Source organism: Epinephelus fuscoguttatus, linkage group LG6 (genome assembly GCF_011397635.1).
Source record: "Epinephelus fuscoguttatus linkage group LG6, E.fuscoguttatus.final_Chr_v1".
Lineage (NCBI taxonomy): Eukaryota > Metazoa > Chordata > Actinopteri > Perciformes > Serranidae > Epinephelus > Epinephelus fuscoguttatus.
In genome coordinates, this window is record NC_064757.1 from 9,725,161 (window position 1) to 9,749,109 (window position 23,949).

The 23,949-nt window shown below is 40.2% G+C and overlaps 1 protein-coding gene across 1 annotated transcript in view; it reads left to right on the forward strand.

The window, feature by feature from the left end:
- tacr1a (tachykinin receptor 1a) overlaps nucleotides 1-18,944 on the forward strand; it is an 80,281-nt gene extending 61,337 nt beyond the window's left edge. Inside the window, exon 5 of the mRNA XM_049578360.1 lies at nucleotides 6,810-18,944. Coding sequence (XP_049434317.1) covers nucleotides 6,810-7,155 — 346 coding nt within the window. The 3' untranslated portion in view covers nucleotides 7,156-18,944. The remainder of the gene's footprint in view (nucleotides 1-6,809) is intronic.
- Nucleotides 18,945-23,949: the final 5,005 nt, after the last annotated feature.

Sequence of the window (23,949 nt, forward strand, 5' to 3'; positions counted from 1 at the left end):
AACATCCATACATCTATCCATCCATCCATCCATCCATCCATTCTCTTCCACTTATCCGAGCTGGGTCACGGAGGCAGCAGTCTGAGCAAAGTACTTCAGACATCCCTCTACCCAGCCACGTTTTCATCTCCTCTTGGGGGATCCCAATGCGTTCCCAGACCAGATGAGAAATATAATCCCTCTAGTGTGTTCTGTGTCTGCCCCAGGTCTTCCTACCAATTAGACGTTTTAGAAAACCTCTAACAGGAGACACCCAGGAGGCATCCTGATCAGATGAGCAAACCACCTGTATTGGCCCCTTTCGATGTGAAGGAGCAGCAGCTCTACTCTGAGCTCCCTCTGTATGTCTGAGTTCCTCACCCTAAGGCTGAGCACCATCACATCAACTGATCTCAATCCTTCTGTCTCTACCCAAAGCTCATGACCATAGGTGAAGGTTCAGGCATAGATGGACCAGTCACTTAAAAGCTTTGCCATCTGGCTCAACTTTCCCGCTTCACCATGGCTGTCGAGTGCAGTGCCCGCATCACTGCCAATGCAGCGCCAAATCGGCTATCCATCTCACGCTTCATCTTACTCTCACTTGTAAATAAGACCTTGAATTACTTGAACTCCTTCGCTTGCAGCAGCAACTCTCTCCCAACTCAGAGGGGCAAATCTACCATTTTTCAGCAGAAAACCATGGCCTCAGACTTGGAGGTTGTGACTCTGATCCTGACTGCTTCACACGCGGCTCCTCTTCAATGAATGCTTGAGGTCAAGTGATGAAGCCAAGAGAACCATATCATTTGCAAGGATGCAATTCTGTGGGCCCCAGACTGGACCCCCTCCTCCCTCTGGCTGCACCTTGAGATCCCATCCATAAATAGCACAAACAGAATTGGTGACGAGAGACAACCCTGGAGGAGGCCAGCACCCACTGGAAACATGTTTGACATTGTGCCAAGCATGCAGATATAGCTCTCACTTTGGTTATACAAGTATGCAGCAATGACCCGGAACCCTGTATTCTTGCAATACCTTCCACAGGACTTCCCGGGGATGTGGGCGTAAGTTTTCTTCAAGTCAACAAAACACATGTAGACTAGATTAGAAAACTCTCATAACCCCTCTAGCAGCCTTACAAGGGTGAGGAGCTGGTCTGCTGTTCCACAGCAAGGACGGAATCTGCATTGGTCCTCATGAATCTGAGGTTTAACAGTCAGCCAGAGCCTCCTTTCAAGCACCCTGGAATAAACTTTCCCAGGGAGGCTGAGCATGGGAACCACCACCCCGATCTGCCACTCCACAGACACTGTACCCAACCTCCACATGACACTGAAAAGGTGTGTAAGCAAGGGCAGCCAAACAATATCCAGAGCCATCAATGTCCATCACTCAACAATATCCCTAGTCTGGGTTAGTAGTTATAAAGAAGAAGTCGGACTATGGCAATAGTTTAGTTGGATCGATGTTATGTTGTGACAGGGCATTCATTCATTGGGGTTCACGCACTGTACCCATAGAATCCAAAAGAGGGCAGAGCCTGTGTTAGATAGAATGAAGGATACAATATTGTAACCCTAGTTCTATTGGCACAGGCATAGCCCTCTATCTAGGGGCCCTGTAGCTCCTACGCCACTCGCTGAAAAGGGTGTAGGATGTCTGATGGTGGATATCCACCTCCCTACATAGAGTCTGCATGCATTCAGGTAGGATCATCCAGGTTGACCAACTACATTTTTTCTTTTTTCTGTGTGAATGTGTGCTCATGATTAGAGGAGTATTACCCATAGAACTAGGGTTACATTATTGTAACTTTGGTTTTCTTTAAGCCATGGCAGACTCTAGCAATGCAATTAGAAGCGCTATGAGGAGGAGGACGAACATGATTTTTCTCACTGACTATCATCACAAACAGACTGTTGATGTGGGGACAGTTTCACGAAATATGACGACAAATTATTTTCATAAAAGTTTTCAAATTTAGTTTTAAGCTGTTGTCAATAAAACTAGACCTTCCCTGCAGAGATGTTACACAGGCAAAGTGCTGCAACAGCTCAAAAGGCATGATGCCTCCCTATCCTGATTTGCTTTTAACTTGGCACTTTCTTACCTTGATAAACTACACACAGCTCAGTGCAGATGTGTGTGAGCTTCAATGCAAGTCAAACTTAAAAGAGTTTCCAGCATACTCCATAAAGCCCTTACTTTTTATTAAAAATTGGAACTGCCATTCAAACATAGTAAGGTTTGAGCAGTTAAAGACCTGTCAAGTGACTTATGGCCAAAATACATGGGACATGGGCTCATGTACATGTCAGGACACGTCAGCCGCTGTATGCCCAGAGCAGACAGCAACCATTATAATTAACTGACGCTGTTACACTGACTAAGAAAGCACTGCACTGCTCAACTCTTTTTGCGCGGCTGGTCTATTTTTCCCCGTTCCGCGGCCCTCCAACAGTAAAAAACTGTTTTGTACTATGTAAAAAACTTGCAGAATCTGTAAATCTGAATCTGTAAATTCTAAAAATGAATACTTCATTTTACCACAGGCAAGGTGAAAAAGCAGAGCAAGTGTGTGTTTTTACATTTCACATTAAAATAAATCAAACAAATTGATGCATCCTGATGCTAAAATGATCCAATTAATTAATTTAGTAACAGTTAATATAGCCTGTTCACTTCCAAACTGTCCATAACCAACTGCATTATCACTTGGCAAAAATCAATACACATGCAGTGAAAATTGCAGCAACCACTCGCTGCAGAGACTGAGTCAGTGTAGCAGGTAAAAAAACAAAACAAAACAAAACAAAAAAAACCTGCTCTGCTCTGCCTGTTTGACACGCTGTGTCTGTGCCCGGTGTATTTTGGCCGTTATAGATCACCATAGAAATATAAAGGAGAAATGTTAAGGTCCATAAAAACAAAGTATGACTACACAATATTTCAACCATTTTTTCAAAACACAATATTTCAGTGTTGAATCTCTTATTTCTAATACAAAGAAGCTACCGCTAAACACCATGTATGTTCTATCTCTTTATACACATGGATAAATCTTATGTCTAAGACACCATCCTGGTGATAGACAACAAAAAAAGGTAAGACAGTGAATAAAGCATGGTGTACCTGAGAAGAGTTGTGTAAAGGCTTTCATTGTGAAACTTGTTTAGGAAGTGTGTGAATAGTTTAATTGACAGAAGTGTTACAATGAAGGAAAGAGCAGCATAAAAAGGAAAAGACCTGGCCATTGTCTGAATTCTGGAGTACTTGCAGTACTTGCTTATAATTTCACAAGTATTATTACTAATTCACTTCCTCCCTTAGTACTGTTTTTTGTTACACTATTCATGACTTCATGAATTGAATCATCTCATCATTTATTAAGTTCAAACCCAAGATTGGTGATTCTATCTTCGTGTACATTTCAAAGATCATAAAAAGACAGTTTCCTCATTTACCAGGACAAAAAAGTGGACATTTAATACAATTTCTGTCCTTAGACAAGCGAAAGTAGTGGAAATGTCTCTCGTGTTTTTTTAAGAAAAGATGACAACTCTTCAGAGGGGAAAATAGATATTTTCTTGTTTAGAAGCAATCATATTGTCCATCAGGACCGCAGTCAGTTACGCGCACACACACACACACACACACACACACACACACACACACTCAGGTACACACATAATATATATGCCATCCTCCGCTTCTGCCTTAGTGACAAGCAGTTGACAGTGGTAGAGAGGCTGCTTGTGCTCACTTTGTCATCTCTCTGGATAGAAACTCTGTGCACTTACATGACTTCCACACTTGACCTGAAGTTAGAATAACTTCAAACTTTAAAACTATCTCTGAAACTGGCTGAATCAATCCCACTGTGAACATCAACAATTTACTGTCAAACTGGGGTGTTATTAGCATTCTGCCTGTCAACGAAAATGTCAGCAAATTTAGAGATTTGTAAAATAGAGACAGATGGTCAACTCTGCCTGTCATCTTTAATTAGTCACCTCCCATTGTCTGGCATTTTGGCCACCTGACTGTTGTCTTTGTGCTGCCAGAGAAATAAGATTTCACACTTGGGTGTTTTCACCTCTGAAATTAATCAAGTCCTAAAAATGAAAATATGTTGGATGGACCGCAGTGCGCTGCGGTTTAGTCATCATTCTGTACAGAATGACGACCAGCTTTTGTCTCTATCAGCTCAGCCGATTTAAATTCAAACGCATGACCGATGATGTCCTTTTCCACTCAGTTTCCATCAATCTCTTCTCATATGTCTCCTGCTCCCACACCCCTCCCTTCTTCAGTTCTCTCCCTGTGTGGACTCTGTATTTGTATTTGTATTTTTGTGTTTACTAAGTCAATGTGTTTCCATTCTGCTGCCAGCCCCTTGTAAGTTCTTTATCTCAACCACACAATTCTTATTTCTGTCATCTCTCCCCTCTGTGGTTTTTGTCACACTAAACATTAAGTGCTGGTTTTCAATAAAGGTCATCAGTAAATTCCACATGCAATATTTAGTGTTAATTAACATAAGAATGCCCCTGTTACACACATTCTTCGCTCTTAAGCTTTTTTTTAATTTTATTTTTTTACATTGCATCTCTGTTAGCTACAGTACACCGATCAGTCAGTCTTCTACCAAACGCCTGTTAATCTGGTTTTACATCAAGCTGTAGCATAAAGTAAAATGTCATGTCAGATTGGAGAGATTTCCAAATGACTATTTTTGCAAGTGTGAAGTGGAAAAAAATTGTTGCTCAATGTGTAAATAGTGATTTAGGATCACTGTGGGAGGATTTTATTTATCTGGGATTTCTGTAAACTGCGTGATCATCAAAATAAATACAACAGCACCAACATATGCTATTTATTAATAATATTACTAATATACGTATATTATATCTGTACCTTCATAACTATTTACATATCTTTCTGATTTTTAGAACGTCAAATAAAGCAGCTTGGTCAGTGGCCTCAGCATCTGTATCCAATGCACAGGGCACCCTTTTAGCGTCTTTTAGAGATATACTGGGCTTTTACTGAACTCCAGTGTAAATCCATCTGTGGAAATGGTGTAGTGTAAAGATCGAGAAAGATGGCATAGGGTGGGCAGGAGGGAGGGGAGCTGGATGGGTCAAACCAACACAAGACTTTCACTTAGGAGACTGCAGTTCATGTCCAATGTTAAGTGTTTAGGGTTTTTTTTCCCGTGACAGGCTTCATATGAGTCACTATGTCACATAACATAGACATTAAGTTATTTAAGTTACGTAACAAACACAACCCAAGCCATGATCTTTTTTCTAAACCTAAGCAAGTATAGTCCTGATGCCTAAACCTAAAGTAGTTTTGGTGAAGAAACCTCCTATGAACACAGAAGTTTGTTTAAAAAAAGATACTATACATGTAATGGGCACACCTGCCTTAGCATCCAAGAGTGACATTAAAGGGGTACTTCGAGCATCATACATAGTTTAAAGCTAATGGCCACTGACCAAACTGCTGTATTTGACAAGTTAGGAATAAGAACGTGTTGCTTTTTACACATCTGGCAGACACTGAGCAACATTAGCATTAATTTGGCATTGTGTCCATATGAGCCATATCATGATGGATAAACTTAGCAAACTTTAACCTCCTGCAACCCTGCGTCCTCATATGAGGACATGACATTTTTGTATTGTTACACCTTATCCTTCAATTTGCTTAACATAGACCTGTTGTCTTTGTTTATGGACACTTTTTTGTACCCTAATCCATGTTAAAACAAGATGGCAGCCATCTCTGCCAAGACAGTCTAAACTCGATCAGGACACAAAAGTGGACAAGGTACACAACCTGATCAGATTTCATGGTTGAAACTTGCTTTTTTCCCATGCTCAGTAACATCTGTTGTTTGATATGGCATATAGATTTCAACAAACTTAAATATATTAACAAGCTAAGATGATGTTAATCAGGAAGTACTCATTTGAGGACACTGAGACTATATTATTGTATTATCACAACATTTCAAACGGACCAGTTAGGGGTGACAGACTATTCCTACAGACAAAAAGGACACACAGCTTGGTATATAGAGCTAGGAAAATTTATAAGGAGTTACAAAATGAACCACATACGAGGATTTTAGATATGTTGCATTATTTGCACAGCCGTGTTAAGGCACTGAAATGAACAGTTTTGAACCGTTTTAGACTTGAGCAGGGTACCCTAACTCAAAACACTTTAATAATTGTGACTATCTTTTATACTTATCAGGTCCTACTAATCCCATAGCTACGAGAAATTATAAATGCATACCAAACAAGAGCTCGGGTCTCAGGAGGTTAATTAGAAATTATTGTGTCACTGACATCACTCAGTCAGTTTAATTGTGTGCTATTGTTTCGCTGACTTAGCATTATCCATTATCTTGTAACTGCCCCTTGTTGCAGGGTAGAGCAGAGATTTCTGGCTTCCTTCCACACCAAATAGGCTACCTAACAAGTCTTAAATACCTGCCTTCAAACAGAAATCAGTGGTCTTCTGCCTTTTCCTTTCGCAAATTTTCTTCAGATTTTTCAAAAAGAACAATGAGAATGTTGAACAATGACAAATTCAGGATGTTGCAAGCAAACTATCACCAACATTGGTCTTAGTGGGTGGAATTATGTTCCTGTAAGACATAATATGTTTCTGTAATACATAAAACTCTTTAATTGGCAGTTACATTTTCAGCCCTGGTGGGTGAGCCAACCACTTAAATTCACACTGTTTTTAAATGTACACACAAACCAGACTAAATAAAATTAATCTGTGTTTTCCTTGCTCAGGTTTCGTGCTGGCTTTAAACAAGCCTTCCGCTTCTGTCCCTGCGTCCCTCAAGGCTCTTACGAAGGTCTGGAACTCAAGTCCACTCGCTACCTTCAAACCCAGACAAGTGTTTACAAGGCCAGTCGGATGGAGACCACTGTGTCAACTGTTCTTCAGGTTGGAGATGACATAGAGCAGCCCAAGGTCAAGGCGGTAGCAGGTCAAAGACCTGGTGGGGCCACGGTTGGGGCCAGACCACATAGCTCCTCCTTGGACCTCACCTCGAATGGGTCATCATCCCGGAGTGTCTCCAAAACAGTATCAGAGACATCCAGTTTCTACTCCAGTAACAACCTGCAGGAATAGACCTCAAACACAGATGGCATTTTGCTGGACAGCAGGAAGAGAGAGTGAGTTGACTGTTCACATAGCTGCTTTTGCCCGTGTGTGTTCATGCAAAAGTACAGCATGAATGTGTGAGTTTGTCTGCCAGTGACTGTGTGCTGTCATCATCCATAACAACATTGTATAAAATCCTCATGCTGCTCACAGTTAATGATCAACTTTCATTTGAAAGGTTTGCTCAGTGCCAAAAAGTGATGAAAAGTTCTTTGATGACATGAGCACATTCCAGTTCAAAAGTTAAACTGAAGCAGACGATAGCGTCTCTAATCTTCACAGCCTCTGCCTGTCACACCAGCCTTCTCTCAGTGCAGAGTGAAGGTTCACACATCCTCAATCACACAAGCTGTGTGACTTCACATAGTCTATTTTCGATTGGAGCTATAACATGAGACAAGCATGCTGTGAACACAGTGGCATCTTGTTTTAACAGAAGTGTTGTCTGCAAAGAGACAGAGCTTGAAAACCCTTTACACCGCTAATGGAGAAAACCTGGTTTTCACAGGAACTCTCTCCCCAGAAGATAAAAGTTAAAAACACAGGCAGATGTGTGGTTTCAGGTGAAAGGCTCTCCCAGAAGAGGTGTTGAAAAGACGGAAACAACAAAGCATAAACTCTGAACTTTGCATGAGCGAGTCCCGAGCTGATCAGGATGCCAACTCGATCTCCCTGAGCAGGACTTTCTTAGCAATCGAATGTGCAAAATGAGTGCCTGTCTGGCTGAAGAAGTGCTCAAAGGATCTCCTGCAGGCGTTGCTGAAAAGTTGGAGCAATCATCTGAAACACCGGCAGCGTTTGGCTCAGCTTTCATCTGGCTAAACATTGACTTCAACAGCTGGAAATATCATCTCTAAAACATAGACGTGTCTCAAAAGCTGAAGAAGCAACAGCGAACCTCAAGAGAAAACTGAAAAATTGGAGATCGATCCGCAATGGAGAGAAGATGAAATAGTCCAGTTTCCTACAGAATCAATACAGTTTAACAATAATAACTGTCCCCTCAGCTGCCTGTCTGTGTAACTCGCTCCACCTTTATAAGACACATAACACTGGTTCGTGATCTGAATGCAAGGCACCCCTTTCAAACTGTGAAATGTTTCTCTCATCAGCTGCTCTACCCTTCCACCTGGCAGTAACATGCACTCCGTGTCTAAACACGATTTGGCTGGATTACATTTATTTTTACATTTACCACCAGTACACACACTTTTCTTGCTGCCTGTTTGATATTTGGTTTTTTTTTTCTTAGTATTTTCATGTTTATCGATGTGGCTAAAGTCATCTCAGACATCCAAATATCTACATTTTATATGCTGTCACTCCACCAAAATGTAATCCAGGCACACAAGCTGCATGTTAATATCAGGTTTAAAGGGCTTTGTAGTCTTTGCAGCCTGGAATGTCCACAGGCAGCCTGTTAGCTAATGGCTCTCTAATGTGCAGTGATATGCCTTGCTGCGTAGCATAATGTCTGTAAAAGGGCGAGGGGAGCCGAGACGGAGCTCACTCTGCTGGGGTCCAGGAAAAGGTTGGTTAGGTAATATCAGCTATGGAAGCCCACTGGGACAAACTGTCTCCTATAGTGGTAAACACATACACATACCATATGTAGACCCATAAACATATAACCACTGTAAAAAATAAAAATGACAAGCTTGTCTTGGGATTTTAGAATCAGAATCAGAATCAGCTTTATTCGCCAAGTATGGGTGTACATACAAGGAATTCGACTACGGTACACTTGCTCTCAATGTACCAGAATTGACATAAATACCCCAGAATTTAGTCAAGAGGTGGAATATACAGAAATATACAATATACAAAAACTATACAAATATACATCAAAAAAAATATACAAAACATACTGAAAACATATTAAAGGGGATCTATTCAGCCTTTGCCTTTTCCATATTTTGTGTCATAAATATAGTGTTACAGTGAAGGATGTTCATATTAGATGTGGCCAAAGTGTCAAATAAGGTGGTGCATATGTAAAAGTAATCCCTGTGAGCAAAAACCTCAGGCTTTCTACCGTTCCGAACCCTCTGTTTCTGACGGGGGGTTTTTCCCTCCGGCTACAGTATGACGTAAGCTTGGATGGAATTCTTCATATAGTCATCTGCTTTAGGCACACTGCTGCAAATGTTTACATTATGTAGCCTACACTCTTAAATGTAGCTACATGCTAACGTCAGTGAAACATGTAAACTCGGTTTCAGATGATTATTTCACCCCAGGTTTGGATTCCTTCCTGCTGGAACATGTCTGGTTGTGTTTAGAAGCTTTTGCCGTTATTCTTCGTGACAGTCATTACCTGGCTGCAATGATGATGCAGAGTACACTACTAATGTACATGTAGCGACATGCTAACAGCAAAGATGTTATCTTGGTTGCTAATGTTGTTAATTTCTCCCTCATACAGATCATATTCCTGCTGGAACATGTCTGATTGTGTCATGTAGATGTTTGGTGATTTTTCACGTACAATATGCTGTTACTCTTTGTGACTGTATTCCCTGGCAGCAAGGACAGTGCAGAGATGCCGAGATTCGGATGACCCAGAGCCATTTAATCTTAACTTATCGAAATCATTCTAGGAAGACCCAGAGACACTGATAAATCAAAGCAGACCAGACTTTTTCAGGAGGGGGGGGCTTAAAGAGACAGACACTAAATAGAGCCTTCTCAGACAGAGGGTCTATACAGGTGTTCCAGCACAGACAGTATGACGAAAAACAAAGTGTTTTTTGACCATTAAAGCATGTAAACATGTCCTAGTAGACCAGTATAAACCTGAAAATAAGCATAATAGGTCCTCTTTAAACTTGTTCCACAATATTCTCAGTCGAACTGTCAGTACTACAGCGGCAAATAGTTTTATTAGTTTCAATGCATTTCACATTATATCATAATAATCCAACTTCCATCAAGATATTCACTTGCCAGTATCTTTGAAATAGTTTCAGTTGAAAGACTCCATGCATAGTTTGTAATTGTGAAATGGAAGTCAGAATATTTTCACAACAAACATCCTGGAGTGAGCTTAATAACTAATTCCTCAAGATTTACATAATCGCTGTGTACAGAGCAAACAGGCTTTAACCACGCACATACACCAAATAGTGAAGCTGTAATTTATCAGACAAAAGAGAAGAAAGTTAAGTATTTAAGACTAAAAATATATTTTCTCTTGAAACAGGAAAACAAGTTTTACTGCTCTTGCTTGCTTTGCACTGGAAATCAATTCAACAATCTCCCTATTATCACACTATCAGATATATTTTGTGGAAAAGTAAGACTGATCCTCCTATAATATGGATATTCTCTGCAGTGTTCATTCATAACACATGCACATGCAAGATTATCACCTGTTGACACCCATCATTCTGCTTACACACACACACACACACACACTCCACAGTCCCCCTCCTGACTCCTGGTCTATTCTCAGCGCACAAAAGCTGTTGTTATGAATTCCCGTGTCTGCTGACATGAAACTGAGAAGCAGATGTGAAGCAACACATTGGAATCACAATGAAATTAGTATTCACCAAGTACAAAGCTAGCCAACATCTGTCTTGGTGACATGGACACATATTTAAGACCAAAGTAAGAGCATAGTGCAAGGACAAAAAGGAGGTCACATTCACTGCAAAAACTAAATGAAAGGCATACAACAGACAGTATAAAAACATCAATCTTACATCACTATGACATTCCACTTTTTCACAGAGGCAAAATATAAAGGTGGCACATCCCAGCTTTTGGGTGATTGATATCTTGGCCAAGTCATCAGTTCAGTGATGAGAATATAGAAATCACAGATCTTCTAACACATTAACATAAATCGTGTTGAGTGATAGTGTGGGATTTCCATTCGACAGTGAGAAGAACTTTTACTACAGTTATAATACACATGGTAGGATAGTTCGTGTGCCGTGAGGATTCATGACTGATGAATGATTATATCATTTGATCATTTGATGATATCATTTAATGTCATATCATCAACCCATATTACTATAATTTGTTTTTGGATGTCAAGCAATAATTTAGGGAGAAGCTTCAGATGTTTGCAATCTGCAACCTCACAGCTAGATGCCACTAAATCCCACACACTAGACCTTTAAGACAATGGAATACTGATTGTTGCAAAGGGTATACAGTTGTGTGATCCAAATTTGGACCAAAGAATGATTCATTTCCATGGCTCAACAATAAGGATTGCCCGATTGCCCGGGGCAAGTAAAACTCACAGTATAATACTAACAACTCACTTGCCCGATCGGGCAAGTTGCTAAATAGTAAGTTAATAACTAATTGATAAAATAAATGTATTTTAAAACGTGCTCTTCTGCTCTGATGCAGCAGTCTCTCTGCCTGAAGTCACAGGCACAGCTGTGTAACAATGTCCTGCCCACATCCCCCATTGATATTATTTTGCGCGACGGACGCTTCATATAATAACATAACAATATACTATTTATGGTGTTATGCCATCGTGTCATTTCTGTCTCTACATGGTGACACGTTAACAATTCTCCTCTGCTCTCTGTATCGCGCACGGCAGAGTTCAGCCACACACACAGGTGAGCACGCTAGAGCGGCTCGGGCCGCATTTTCCTGACCAAACCTGACCCTGAGCCCGGTGCGGCTTGTCAGCTGACAAAGTTATTGAAATGGACAGTGTGTAAATAACCAACAGACTGCTGTTACGCACAGACAGACACGCTGCTCGCACAGCAGCTCAGCACGACACTCATGCTTAACTTGTGTTGCGTTCAGGCGTTGTCACGTAAATAACAACTTCCAACACTTAAATAGGTCATAGCACAAAACAGCAGCATGTCAAGTGACTTTTTACTTCATTATATTCAATAAAATTGTATGTTCCTAAATCTTGAGACACCTCATATGTAAGCTAGACAGACATTTCACCTGCTCATTACTGTGCACACAGGTACTGTATGTACTTAGTCCTAAAGAGCCCTTCTGGTGCCAGTAGATACATAGAAACATCCCAGCAGGCTGTGCTTAGCAAGCATACAAAAAAGTTTCACGCATATGAAAATTATTTTTCATGAGTGTGCTTCACCTCCGCTGCTACAACTCCATCCTAGGGGAAACACTGCTGTGTGTGTTTTGTGCAACAGGTGGATGTGGTAGTCTACTGGTAGAGTAGAGAGAGAGCTAAGTAGCATTGAAGAACAGTAGAGCAGGGCAGAGAGATGGAAGCAAAATATATTAAACCCGGTGTTAATACAGCAGAACTGGAGAGAGGGGTGGAAAATAAATAGAGGTGGGCATGGCTCAAGTAGGGCGCAAAATTACAGACGGAGAACGATTGACAAATTTTTCACTTTAAGCCCTGACACTGTCATTTTTGTGTAGGAATTAAGCTACAATACATGATATATGTTGTTTTAATTAATAAATACAGTGTGAATAAAGATTACATAACATAAAAATAACTGCAATCTTTGACCAACTTGCCCGACCGGGCAAGTGAAAAAAAACCTTAGCGTTGAACCCTGATTTCTCATCTGTACTTTGAGGAACTGGCCTTGATGACCTGTTATGGTGCCTAGAAATGCATTGACACTGCATTTGTTAGTGTTAGCAAGAAGCCCACTATTGTTCAACGCTAAACTTGTTACCATACAACAGTATATGGTACAAGTGTCTCCTATAACTTAAAAGTGTATGCTTAGAGTGTGTATGCTATGCTCAAGTCTCATCTTGGAGACCACCAGAGTCTCTATAATGTGTGCTAAAGTGTTAGCAACATCACAGCCAGTGACTTAGTGTGCTAGTGGCTTAAGGCCCATAAAAGTATTTCTTTATGATATTAAATACGAATGATTGAATAATCATCAATCAAAGTTCGACAAAAAAACTTCCTTAGTTATCATTTCTACATCCTGATTGGTGCACAAAATTACATGACATCACATTTGTCCAACTGAGACTCATCCACTTCAAACCAGTAAGGTGGGCACAAAGAAAAACACAAAATATACTTGAGAAATAATCATATCTGTACTCACTTTGGCAGAATGACATCATGTAGGATCCCATCATTCATAGTAAGTAGCTGATCAAAAAAAGCCAAACATCCAATTTATTTAAAAGCATGGAAAAGACATTAACCTGGAGCTTCTCCTGCCAACAGCAGTGACCCACTATCACTCAACCTTCTAGCAATACTTTATTGTGTTTTATGAGCAGAAGCCCTCCAAAATGCAAATCAGCAACTAAAAGACCATCTGCAATGGCAGTAGACTTTCTCTGTATCATTACATTTCACCCACAGAACCCCTTAAGACAGCAGTGAGCCAAGAGAGAACAAGAGCTTTGAGTTTGATGTTATTAGAACATAGTTATCTAATGTATGAACGAGACCTGCACCCTTGATGCCTCCTGCACTGATAGGGTGATTTGGAGTCAGTGAGCTGCATAGGAAACTATTACTTATCTGCATGCACACCTGCAAGTAAATTAGCTCATACAGTAAGTGTACAGAAGTAAAGACAGCTTTGTTTGTTTGTGGTTTTCCTTTTGGGGACCAAAAGACCTCTCCAGGACAGAGAGAAAAAGACAGTCCTCTATCATAGGGCTTTTGCCATTCCTCTGCACTACAATGGCTTACATTCAGGGTTCTGACCAGGGTTTAATTTGTGTCAGATCCTATATGTTGCAGAACCTCACAGAGTGGGACAGGTACTACTTTGTGCGACCAAGTACTATCACTTTTTGATCAAGATATTGTGTAATGCAGGTATCAACTACTGCCATGGCTGAGGCTTAGGCTGTAGTTGTGGCTATTGCTGTAGCTGTATGGCTATATCTGTAACAACAGCTGTGGCTGTGATTGTAAGTGGCTGGCTACTCTTTTCAGCTCCTAAAATAGTTACATTGGCCAAGACAGCTGCAAAGTTCCTACCAGAACGTGAATCTGTTACATCTATTAGGTTTAACAGATGTGTTACCATACACCACAGGAGTTTAGGAATAGCTTCGCCACAACACTCAGCCAAACCATTTCAATGTACTGCATCAGCACTTTATTAAAAACTTGCAGCTTTGCTATTCATAACAGCCAACAATTCAACAATTGTCATAACCCCAGCGATGTTCTTAGCTACAACCACAGCCTATCACAATGCATCGTGACTTTGCAGAAAAACATGATATGACCATGACCTACCACCACATTACATGGCGGTGCATGTGATGTGTTAAATTACAAGGGGGCAGCATGGTTGGGTTTAGGCACCAAAACCACTTAGTTGTGTTTAGAAAAAAAGATTTTTCGTTAAAATATATTTGTTATGTAAAAGACATCGAGTTAAAACAACTCAACTGTGACTTTCAGTATCAGTACGCAAATAGTAGTCTTCAGGGTGAAAGTCCTGTGTTTGCTCAACTCAACCACCACCCCGACCTTTTCCCTCCCAACCCTTCCCTAACATCACCATTGCATGACATTGTTGAACCAGGAAAAGTGTGTCCGACATGACAAAGGATCCTAATTGGCTTTCCACTACCATTGCTTTCCCTTTGACGGCATATAATTTTAACACATTACATACCACCACCATGTAATGCTGTAATAAAAGGTCGTGGTCATTTCATGTTTTTCTGTAAGACCAGCAGTCAGTCATAAAATGAATGCTACCACAGTCTTCCGTAGCTAACTGCAGGGCTTACATTGTTATCATTAAAACAATGTACCCTTAGTTTTATATTACTGTTAAACTTTTACCTCATACATGCCAACTGCTATGAGGCCAGCTTAGTTTTGTTTCAGCCCAAACTTGTTTCCGCCCCCACAACCTGCTACAGCCAGGCACAGCACTGGGCACTCACACTGTGGTCAGAGCCAGTGCTTATGACTACAGTTGGAGCTCGGTCCTACTGGGGTCTGGTAATGACTGCCTGTTAGTAAGTAATTGCTAACAGTGGTTACTCCAAAGTTCCTTAAGTTTAGACTTCACACAGAGCCTTCACCAGAGGAGTAACAGAACAGGTTAAATAGGTGTTAGACATAGGTCTAATAGGTGCAATTGATGTAAGGTCCTCACAAGGGTGATAATATAGAAACGTGTGTGTATGTGTGTGTTTACTGTATGTGTGTGTGTGTGTGTGCGTGTGTGCGTGCGCATAGCAACAGTTTCCTTTTAACCTGTGGGCAGACAATGTGATTTAGAGTTTAATCAACCTTGTTAAAGTGAAATTTGTTTTGATGTGATTTGTCAGGTTTAAAAATCATATTGAATTTAAAGCCCAAACAGGCCTGTCAAAATTTAATTAGAGGTAAATCATGGCCCTAATATGACATAACATATCCATAGTATCCATTATAATGTAGCATCAGCTGTGTGAGCCAGTGAGAGGAATGTAGAAGTGGAGTGAGCACAATGAACGTATACTCCAAAACCCATTCTCATCATCTCATTATCTTTTTATTTATTTATTTGTTATTGGAACATGGTACCCTAACCATAACCAGCAAACCAAGAGTAATCCACTCCTGTGTCCTGAATGCCGAGTATGTTCCCTCATCCGCCCATCACTTGGACAGGTCAAGTGGAGCGGGTGAACGAGAGGCAGGGGCTTTAATGAATGTGTAATCAACTTTGTTCGAGTGCTCGTGAAATGAGCGTATGGCCAGCTCTGTCTCTCTAATACACAAACAGCCGTGGCTCATGAGAGCTGTAGTGATGGAGACAAAAGATGCCAGCTTGTCGCTGAAGAGAGGCGCCAGGCAGGCTACACAGCAGGGTGAATAGCCTCATCAGCACCATCTCTTCCTGTGTTTCGATCCATCCCTCGCTCTCCAATCATGCTAATTACAGCAGAAGAGTGGAGAGGGCAACCAGCCGAACACACGCAGAAGCATGCCTCGATCACAGGCACACACACGCATTTGTGCTTGAAGATCTCATCATTAAATGGGGTGAAAATATACAGATAGCCACAAGTGTGTGTGTTCTGAAAGTGAGAACATATTAGTGTACTTATTTGCTTCAGTGACCTCAGTAGTTTTGAAAGTGGCACAGACAAAGTTAGGCATTCAATGTCCTTACATTCACTGCTGCATCACTCATAGAGCACTTCATTGAGAAAAAGAAATGTTATTTACAAGAATGTGTACTCATATACGTGATGATATGGAGAAATTCTCAAAGTTTCCAGGGTCCAAACCATAGCACCCGGCAAACTGACCTGCAGTGAAAAAACATTCTCTGCCATACGTAGTCAATGTAAAGACGTGTGTTTCTGCAGTCCGGCTCAGTATTGTTGCTTTGTGAAAATACTCTATCTACAGTACCTTCTCTGGTATCCCTCATCTTGCACAAATTTCAACCTTTTCAGTGGTCTCTTTTGTGAATCTATTGTAATTTTGAATGTGACGTTTTGATTATGAGATGAAAAAAAAAGAACTCACCTTGAATCATGGTATAGAAATATCTGTATCTGTGTTGTAATGTGAAATTAATTCATCTGTGGAGAGATGTACAATACAGTATCACAGCACATGGGAATGTGTCCTTTAAAAAAAGTGATTGGACTTTGGGGAAAGATGCCAACTCTGTGCCATAAAGAGACATCTTACAGCACTAGTGCCTGTTCAAATACAAATGGTCATATACCTCTCCTCCACCATGCTGTTGGCTGTGTCTGAAAAGTAAATATCATACTGATGTTTACAATTATATACTGAACCCACTGCCATGTAAGAGACACGTTGTACATATGACAGCTTTGTTGACATTTATGTCCTAAATTTTATCAGAAGGTTGAGAGTCAGGATCTGCATATGTTTTAAATTAAACATGCAGACAGTTTTGTTTTGGCTCTCATCTTCTGTGCATTCAATTGAGACTTTGAGGTAAAGGATAAGGCTGGCAGTATTCTACAGTTTTCTTATCATCAACAAAACCCTGACCTGATAATCAGCCAGAAATTTCAATTTGTTTCATGTCATTCATTCAGCCTGAAATTGTGTTTTTGTTAACTGATTTCTTGTCGAGAGCGACGCTATTGTGGTCCGCAAGCGTTCCCAAGCACCTTTTTCACAGTGCAACCAATCACAGCCAGCTAATATCTTTCCTTTATTCAGTAAATAACAATCTATGGTAAATATGAGGAGGCACAACACCAGACCAGTTGGCAATTCAGAGGTTTTAGGCCTCATTTACACCGCAAGCGTTGCGTTCACTTAGAGGTCCACAAGCATTGTGGCAGCACACGTGTATTCGCACCAAAACCAAACAGACGCGTCACACAGTGGCCGCTGCTGTCCCATCAAAATACAAACCACACCTGAACAGTGCACCGTGTTTGCAAATCTCTAATAAACCCCAAAGAAGAAGAATTGAGTTTGGACTCAAAGCCCAGGGTGGACAGGTTTGTGCGCCAGTGATTATTCCAGTGCTTGGAGAATTAATATTTAGCACTACAAATGGGTAAGTACATGAAACATGTGCCTGTCAGGTCTCGCTTGGTCAAGGGGGAGATGTCTACGGTGGCCAAGAGAGGTCACAACACACGCAAACTCTTGTGTTTTGTTGAATACCGTGACCATTCGCACGCATCGCTTGCGGTGTCAATGAGGCCTTAGACTTTATGTAAACAAATTCTGCAAAGACGCTAAAACCAACTGTAAATTACAAAGACATCAATGAGCTACACCTTCGCACTGGGTGACATTACCATTCATTACCATGAACAAACACACTGTAGTTTATTTTGAATCAATCCTACATTCACCATCCTGCACAATGTTGTTGAATATAGTCCCCCAGAATATACTATTTACTACAGTGTCAGTTGTAAGTGAATGACATAGCATTTTTAAAAAATGAAACTGTACATTTTTAAGAGATTCACATCTTCAGTCTGAACAAATAGGCTCAGGGCTGACTGAGTGCCTCAGACAGTTTTGGAAAGTTAGAAAGTATTGCAAGAAGGATTAATGGATTGTTGATTTTGGTCTTTTCAGGATTTGTTGACACGAGAAAAATATACCACAGCCTTATTCTTTAAAATGCTGACTCTCAGCTTTAATTTTGAGGGTGACTACATTCAAGTCCAATCAACTGTGTAGAACATGAATGCATATCCCCCAAGGGTATAGGGCTACAATTCTATGGTTCCCTCAAGATTTTTTTAATCCCTCAAATACCCTCAAAGCTAATGTCAGCAATTAAACTTCACAGTAAATGTTTCATTTGAAGTCTTTTGAAGTGGCTGGAATACAGAGTTAAATGATGCTGCGCAGTATGTGAAAAAATACATTTCTGATGATATATGTGAATGAATGCTGTACATGAATACGAAACATAAATATTAAACACACACTAAGTATTATCAGGCACTTTTCAGCCACAGCCACAAGTCTGAGTTGAAACTGTATTGTGCTGTATCTATTTTGCTTGTTTCTATCAAAGGAATATATTTCTAACAGAGATTTAGGTTGAGCATTTCAAACGGCTCTGTTTCTCCATGAATTCAATCATGCTATTGCTGTTTGAAAAGAAAAAAAAAAGTTCATTTTGTATATCTTTTCACTGCACATACTGCTCTGAGGTGACTGTGTATCTGTTACTGCCTCCATTGTTAATGACTCTTTGCCATTTGTGGAGTCACATTTACTGTACAGTGGGTGTTTTTATCTGTGATCTTTGCCAGAATAGGGGAATCAATTTTAATGTCTTCTATTAAAGAAGTGTATTCATTTAAAGCAACATAAAGGTGTACAACTGACTGTATTTTTTTTTCTCTTCAATTCAAACAACAGTTGTGAAGGATGGAAACCAACATCTGGCACAGAAAGTGTCTTACAGCTTCCATAATGTTCAAAGAGAGAGTAAACCACAAAACAGTTTACTCTGTAGAAGTGACTGCCACAGCTCACCCTCTGTCTTTGTGAATCCTGACCTGCAGTACAGGTGCAGAGAAATAAGAGAGGACGGCGAGGAAGAAGCAGCGAGGACAGGAGGCTCAGTGTATGTGTGTGTGTGTGTGTGTGTAATCTTATAGTTGCTACATAGTGAGGACCAAAACAAGTTTTTAAGAGAGTGAGGACATTTATGGAAAGTGTGGACATTTTAGCTGATCCTCACTTCTTCAAAGGTCTATATGGGAACTAAGACTTGATTTTAAAGATGAGATTAGAATTAAGATTACGGTTAGGCATTTAGTTGTAATGGTAAGGTGCTATGGAGTGTGTTATGTCAGTGAGGGTCCTGAGAAAGACAGAAGTACAGGGTCCAGGGTGTGTGTGTGTGTGTGTGTGTGTGTGTGTGTGTGTGTGTGCATGCATGCGTGCGTGTGTGTGTGTGTGTGTGTGTGCAGTGAAACAGGCAAAAAACAACAAGAGGCTGGGTGTGTGCTGGTGTCAGATAAAAACATGTCCTGTGCTGCTCTGGACCTTCAGACAGAGCACGCTGTGTGCATATTAAACCACAGCTGAGCCGCCCTCGTGGGCCAGAACTATCTGTTAGTTATAATATGAAGAGACACCCTGTCATGTGATTACAAGATTCAATTCGATCCTGTACTTTCTATAATGGAATGAAAAGCAACAGCAACAAAATAACAAAGGCCATTAAAAAAATCCTAGGGAGGATCAGTGCCACTGTCAGTGTACCCAAGGTGACTTGTTTGATGACCTACATCTCGTAATTTTTAACACTTACCAAATGATATTATGATCAGCCAGTAGTGAATATGACCAAATTAAGTGGCAAATTACATCAAATGCAATGACTGTATATTAATATTTTGCACCAGTAGCACAACAAAATTTGTGTTTCTAAAGATGAATACTCGGATTAAGGGAATAGTTCCAACATGTCAGGTCATTTTGGTAAACAAAAACATATTTGCTTAACTTAGATAAGCATTAAGACTGGAAGTAGGGTGAAATAGCTTGCTTGGCTCTGTCCAAAGTCCCTTTACCCAGCCAAGAAATTGTCTAGCACATAACACTTTAACACTTTGGTTGCTGTACAGATTTAACAACCAAGAATTATCATGTCGTGGTAATTAGTGATCTTTAGAGGTGTTGGTAGGTGGATTTATTTTTAGCTTTTGATAGAGCCAGGTTAGCTGTTTCCCTCTGTTTCAAGTCTTTATGCCAGGCTAACCTAAGTATGCCCTGGCTCTAGTTTCATTTTTCCTGTACAAACATGAAAGTAGTATTTCTGTAGGGTATAAAAATCAATTAGTAGATTGAATTTGCTCAAGCTGTATTATCCATCACAGTGAACATCATCAAATCTGCTGTAATTTATTAATTTATTATCACCATCTTGATGCGATTTAAAGCAATGACTCAACAGTTTTGGAAATAGGCTTATTCTTTTACTTGAGACTTTTTTTTAATCAGTGAAATTCAGAGGTGCAGAGACAAGGACTTATCAGCTTTGGACAGAGACAAGTAAGCTCTTTACCCGCTGTTTCCAGTCTTTATGCCAAGGAAATAAAGCAAGAAATTTTTTTGCATATTTCCCCATATCTAAAACTACTCAGTTTGATTCAAAAAGTCTTCATTGTTGACAAAAGATAATTCAGACCTGGTGCTGACTGTGTTTAATTAAACATCTTAATATATAATGAATGTAATTGATTTTAAACAAATGAAAACTAGTGGCTGCCACATTCAAATATCTAAAACACAGCAGCATGGTTTACAAAATGTGAAATAGATGTGAGTTGCAGTAAATTGGATAAAACATGCAAAACCAGCAGTATAGGTTCTTTTCTCCAGACTAATTTTGGGTTAATGTTTGATATAATTAAATTTGCTCATGTTATTTCCCCAAAGAATTGAGTGTTTAACCCACAATAGTTTTATTGTCAAGAAAGAAGAGCCTCTAAAACCAAGTACAGACCACCTTGGGACTTTAAATGTCTCCACTGAAAGCCAGCAGCTCATTAGGGCTTGGTGATGGACACTTTATTGCAGGTTTTATGGACTGGAATGATGGGCAGACACATGATACAGAAATAACCTCCCCTGACCACTGGCTGTGGTCAGTGAGGACCTCCACTCGCAGGAGAGATAAGCCACAGCCAATGTATGATTTATAATGAAAGGTCATAATAATCAGCTCTCCTGTCAGCCTTTGGGAAGCTCAGCCTTGCACTGCATCTGGTTCCTGTCATTTTCTAAACTAGCAGAGAGAGATTTAGCGAGCAAATGTCTAAAGTCTGTCAGAGGAACCACAACCTCCAGGTAGCACCATCTGTGCTTCTTTTTATCCGTATTCCATATTAAACACTTTACTCATTAGGTGGGGATTATTGTGAGTACAAGCCCGATGTAGAATTGTTTTAGATCAAGGTTCAGAGTAAAGTAAAGTGTATTTAACAGAGGATAGCCATGTGGCATAAAAAATAATACCACATAATGAAAATCAATCCAAATTAGTCAAAATCTGTCGCTCTGTTTTGAGGAAAGTATAGGCAACAACGTTAAATGTAAATCAGGTTATTTACAGATTGTGTAGCACTGCAAAGTGTGGCAGTTATTTCAATCAGAGTGTATGATACGGATGTCTTGAGAAAGGTCCTTGTGACCAAAATGTCGAGTGTTTCTGAATGATCAATGCAGAGGTGATAAGTGTGTGCAGTAAACAACTTTTTTCTTTGGAAAAATGATTTTTAACAGCCAACAACCAATCAGCCACAAGGAAACTCAACATGGCGTGGATTGTGGAATGACAATAATAAAGTCCCCCCATGAAGAACACGGACTCAAGTGGATGCTGGGGTGAAGGTGGCACTTTTGAAATGCTATATATACAGCGTCTGCAGCAATAGCAGCAAACGTCCTTTCAGGTAAGCAGCGTGGGAGCAGGTATGGCAGAAAAAACAAGTGAACAGGCTTAAAAGGATGCATCGGACACATGCTGCAGTGAGAAGACTACACTCAACTTCAAGTTCACTGCCTATAGTAGCTCACAAGCTTCACGTCATGGTGACCAACACTTAAAAACATTAAGTCAAGTTGGCAATACCACACCAATGGGCACATCCAAGTCCTTGATTTTATTTTCCACTTCCTCTCAAACACACATTTTTAAACTTGTTTTCCCCTTTATTTCAAATATTTTTGAAAAAATATAAAACCTATATCTTTAAAAAATGCAATAATCACACACACACACACACACAGGTGCACACACACACAGGCACGCACACACACACCCATTACTCTACCAATTTAGCAATCAATGATACAGCACAACTGGAATAATCATCTTTGTTATTTCATGCTTTCTCCAACATTACCAACAATGCAGGCTAGAGGTCTGGTGAGCTTTGGAGCCATTGTGTTATAAAATATGTAATTTTTGTTGTACAATGAAATACAGCCTTCACTGAAATCACAAAATCAATCTGATGTTAAAAATAACAAGATAATGGGTAACTTGTTTGACTGACTTATTTTTTAATTTATAAACACAATACCATTTCTTTTACTGAAAAGTTCAGTCCTTAACTCAGACATTGATCCGCATTCAGAAATTAATGAGATGTCTGAGTCTGGCTGTCAGACATCAGCGAAGGCTGCATAACAAATGCACTGAGGAACTCTGAAGAAGACAGAATACATGTTTTTTTTTTAAGGAGTAAAATAAGATAATGGCCGGAGAATGACAGGAAATCCAAACTATTAATGACAACATGAAATGCCACAGGAAATTAAGGAAATGAGAGGAGGCAAGGAAAAAAGAGAAAACCAGGAATCGACTGAAGCAAAGGAGAAGGAGGTGAAAGAAGTTGGTGGAAGTAGACAAGAGGGAGAATTACTGTTTGAAGCTGGAGAGAAAAGAACCTTAAAACGGATTGAGAGAGAGGAGAATCAGGACAGAGGGAGGAGAGACAAAGAGCAAAAGATGTTTGTAAAACAAGGCAGGAGGAAGGAAGGGGATAAGAGATGAGCTTGGGGAGTTTTCATGGAGGCTAATTATCACATCTCAGATGCTCCATCAGCCCCTGGATAGCACCTGCAGCCCGGCAGCCTATGATAATACATCTTGAGTCTCCTCAACCAACCCTCTTCCACATTTGATGAAGGGTGTCAGAGTGGGGGTGGATTTGGCAGGGACAGGCAAAAGACTGCTGCCTGATCGTCACAGTAAAGATGGATGAGTTTCACTCTGAGTCCCTTCAACGTGTGTGTGATTTGCCACACATCTACTAGGAGAAAAGACCCAGTCACACCAGGAAGTGACAAACAGAAGTTTATCCAACTTTGTGAAACAGGCAGTTCTGGAACTTTGGTGACGTAGTGACTGCACACAGGGCTAGTTGGTGAACTGCTGTAGCTGGCCAAGTAACAGCTAACATGCTAGCCAGCTTGGAACATGCTAGCACTAGTCAGGCACAACAGAGAGCTGAAGCCCTGATGTCACTTCAGAGCTAGCCTCTGTTCCCACCCTGAAAACAAACTCTGTTACAAGTCAAATTCCTGCATTTAAAATATTACTTAAGTTCAAGTATGTAAGTATAATCAAGAAAATGTACTAATAGTACTACAAGTAAAAGTACTGTAAAAATGTCCACTATGACTGTTGTAGTGTACAACCTTATCTGATCTCATTAGATGATTCTGACTCATGCATTGATGTAAAAGCAGGATTTTACTGTTGTGGCTGTTTGAGGTGGAGCTCAGTTTGAACTGTTAACTACTAATTATTTTCATTATGGGTTAATCTGCTGATTATTTTCTCCATTTAT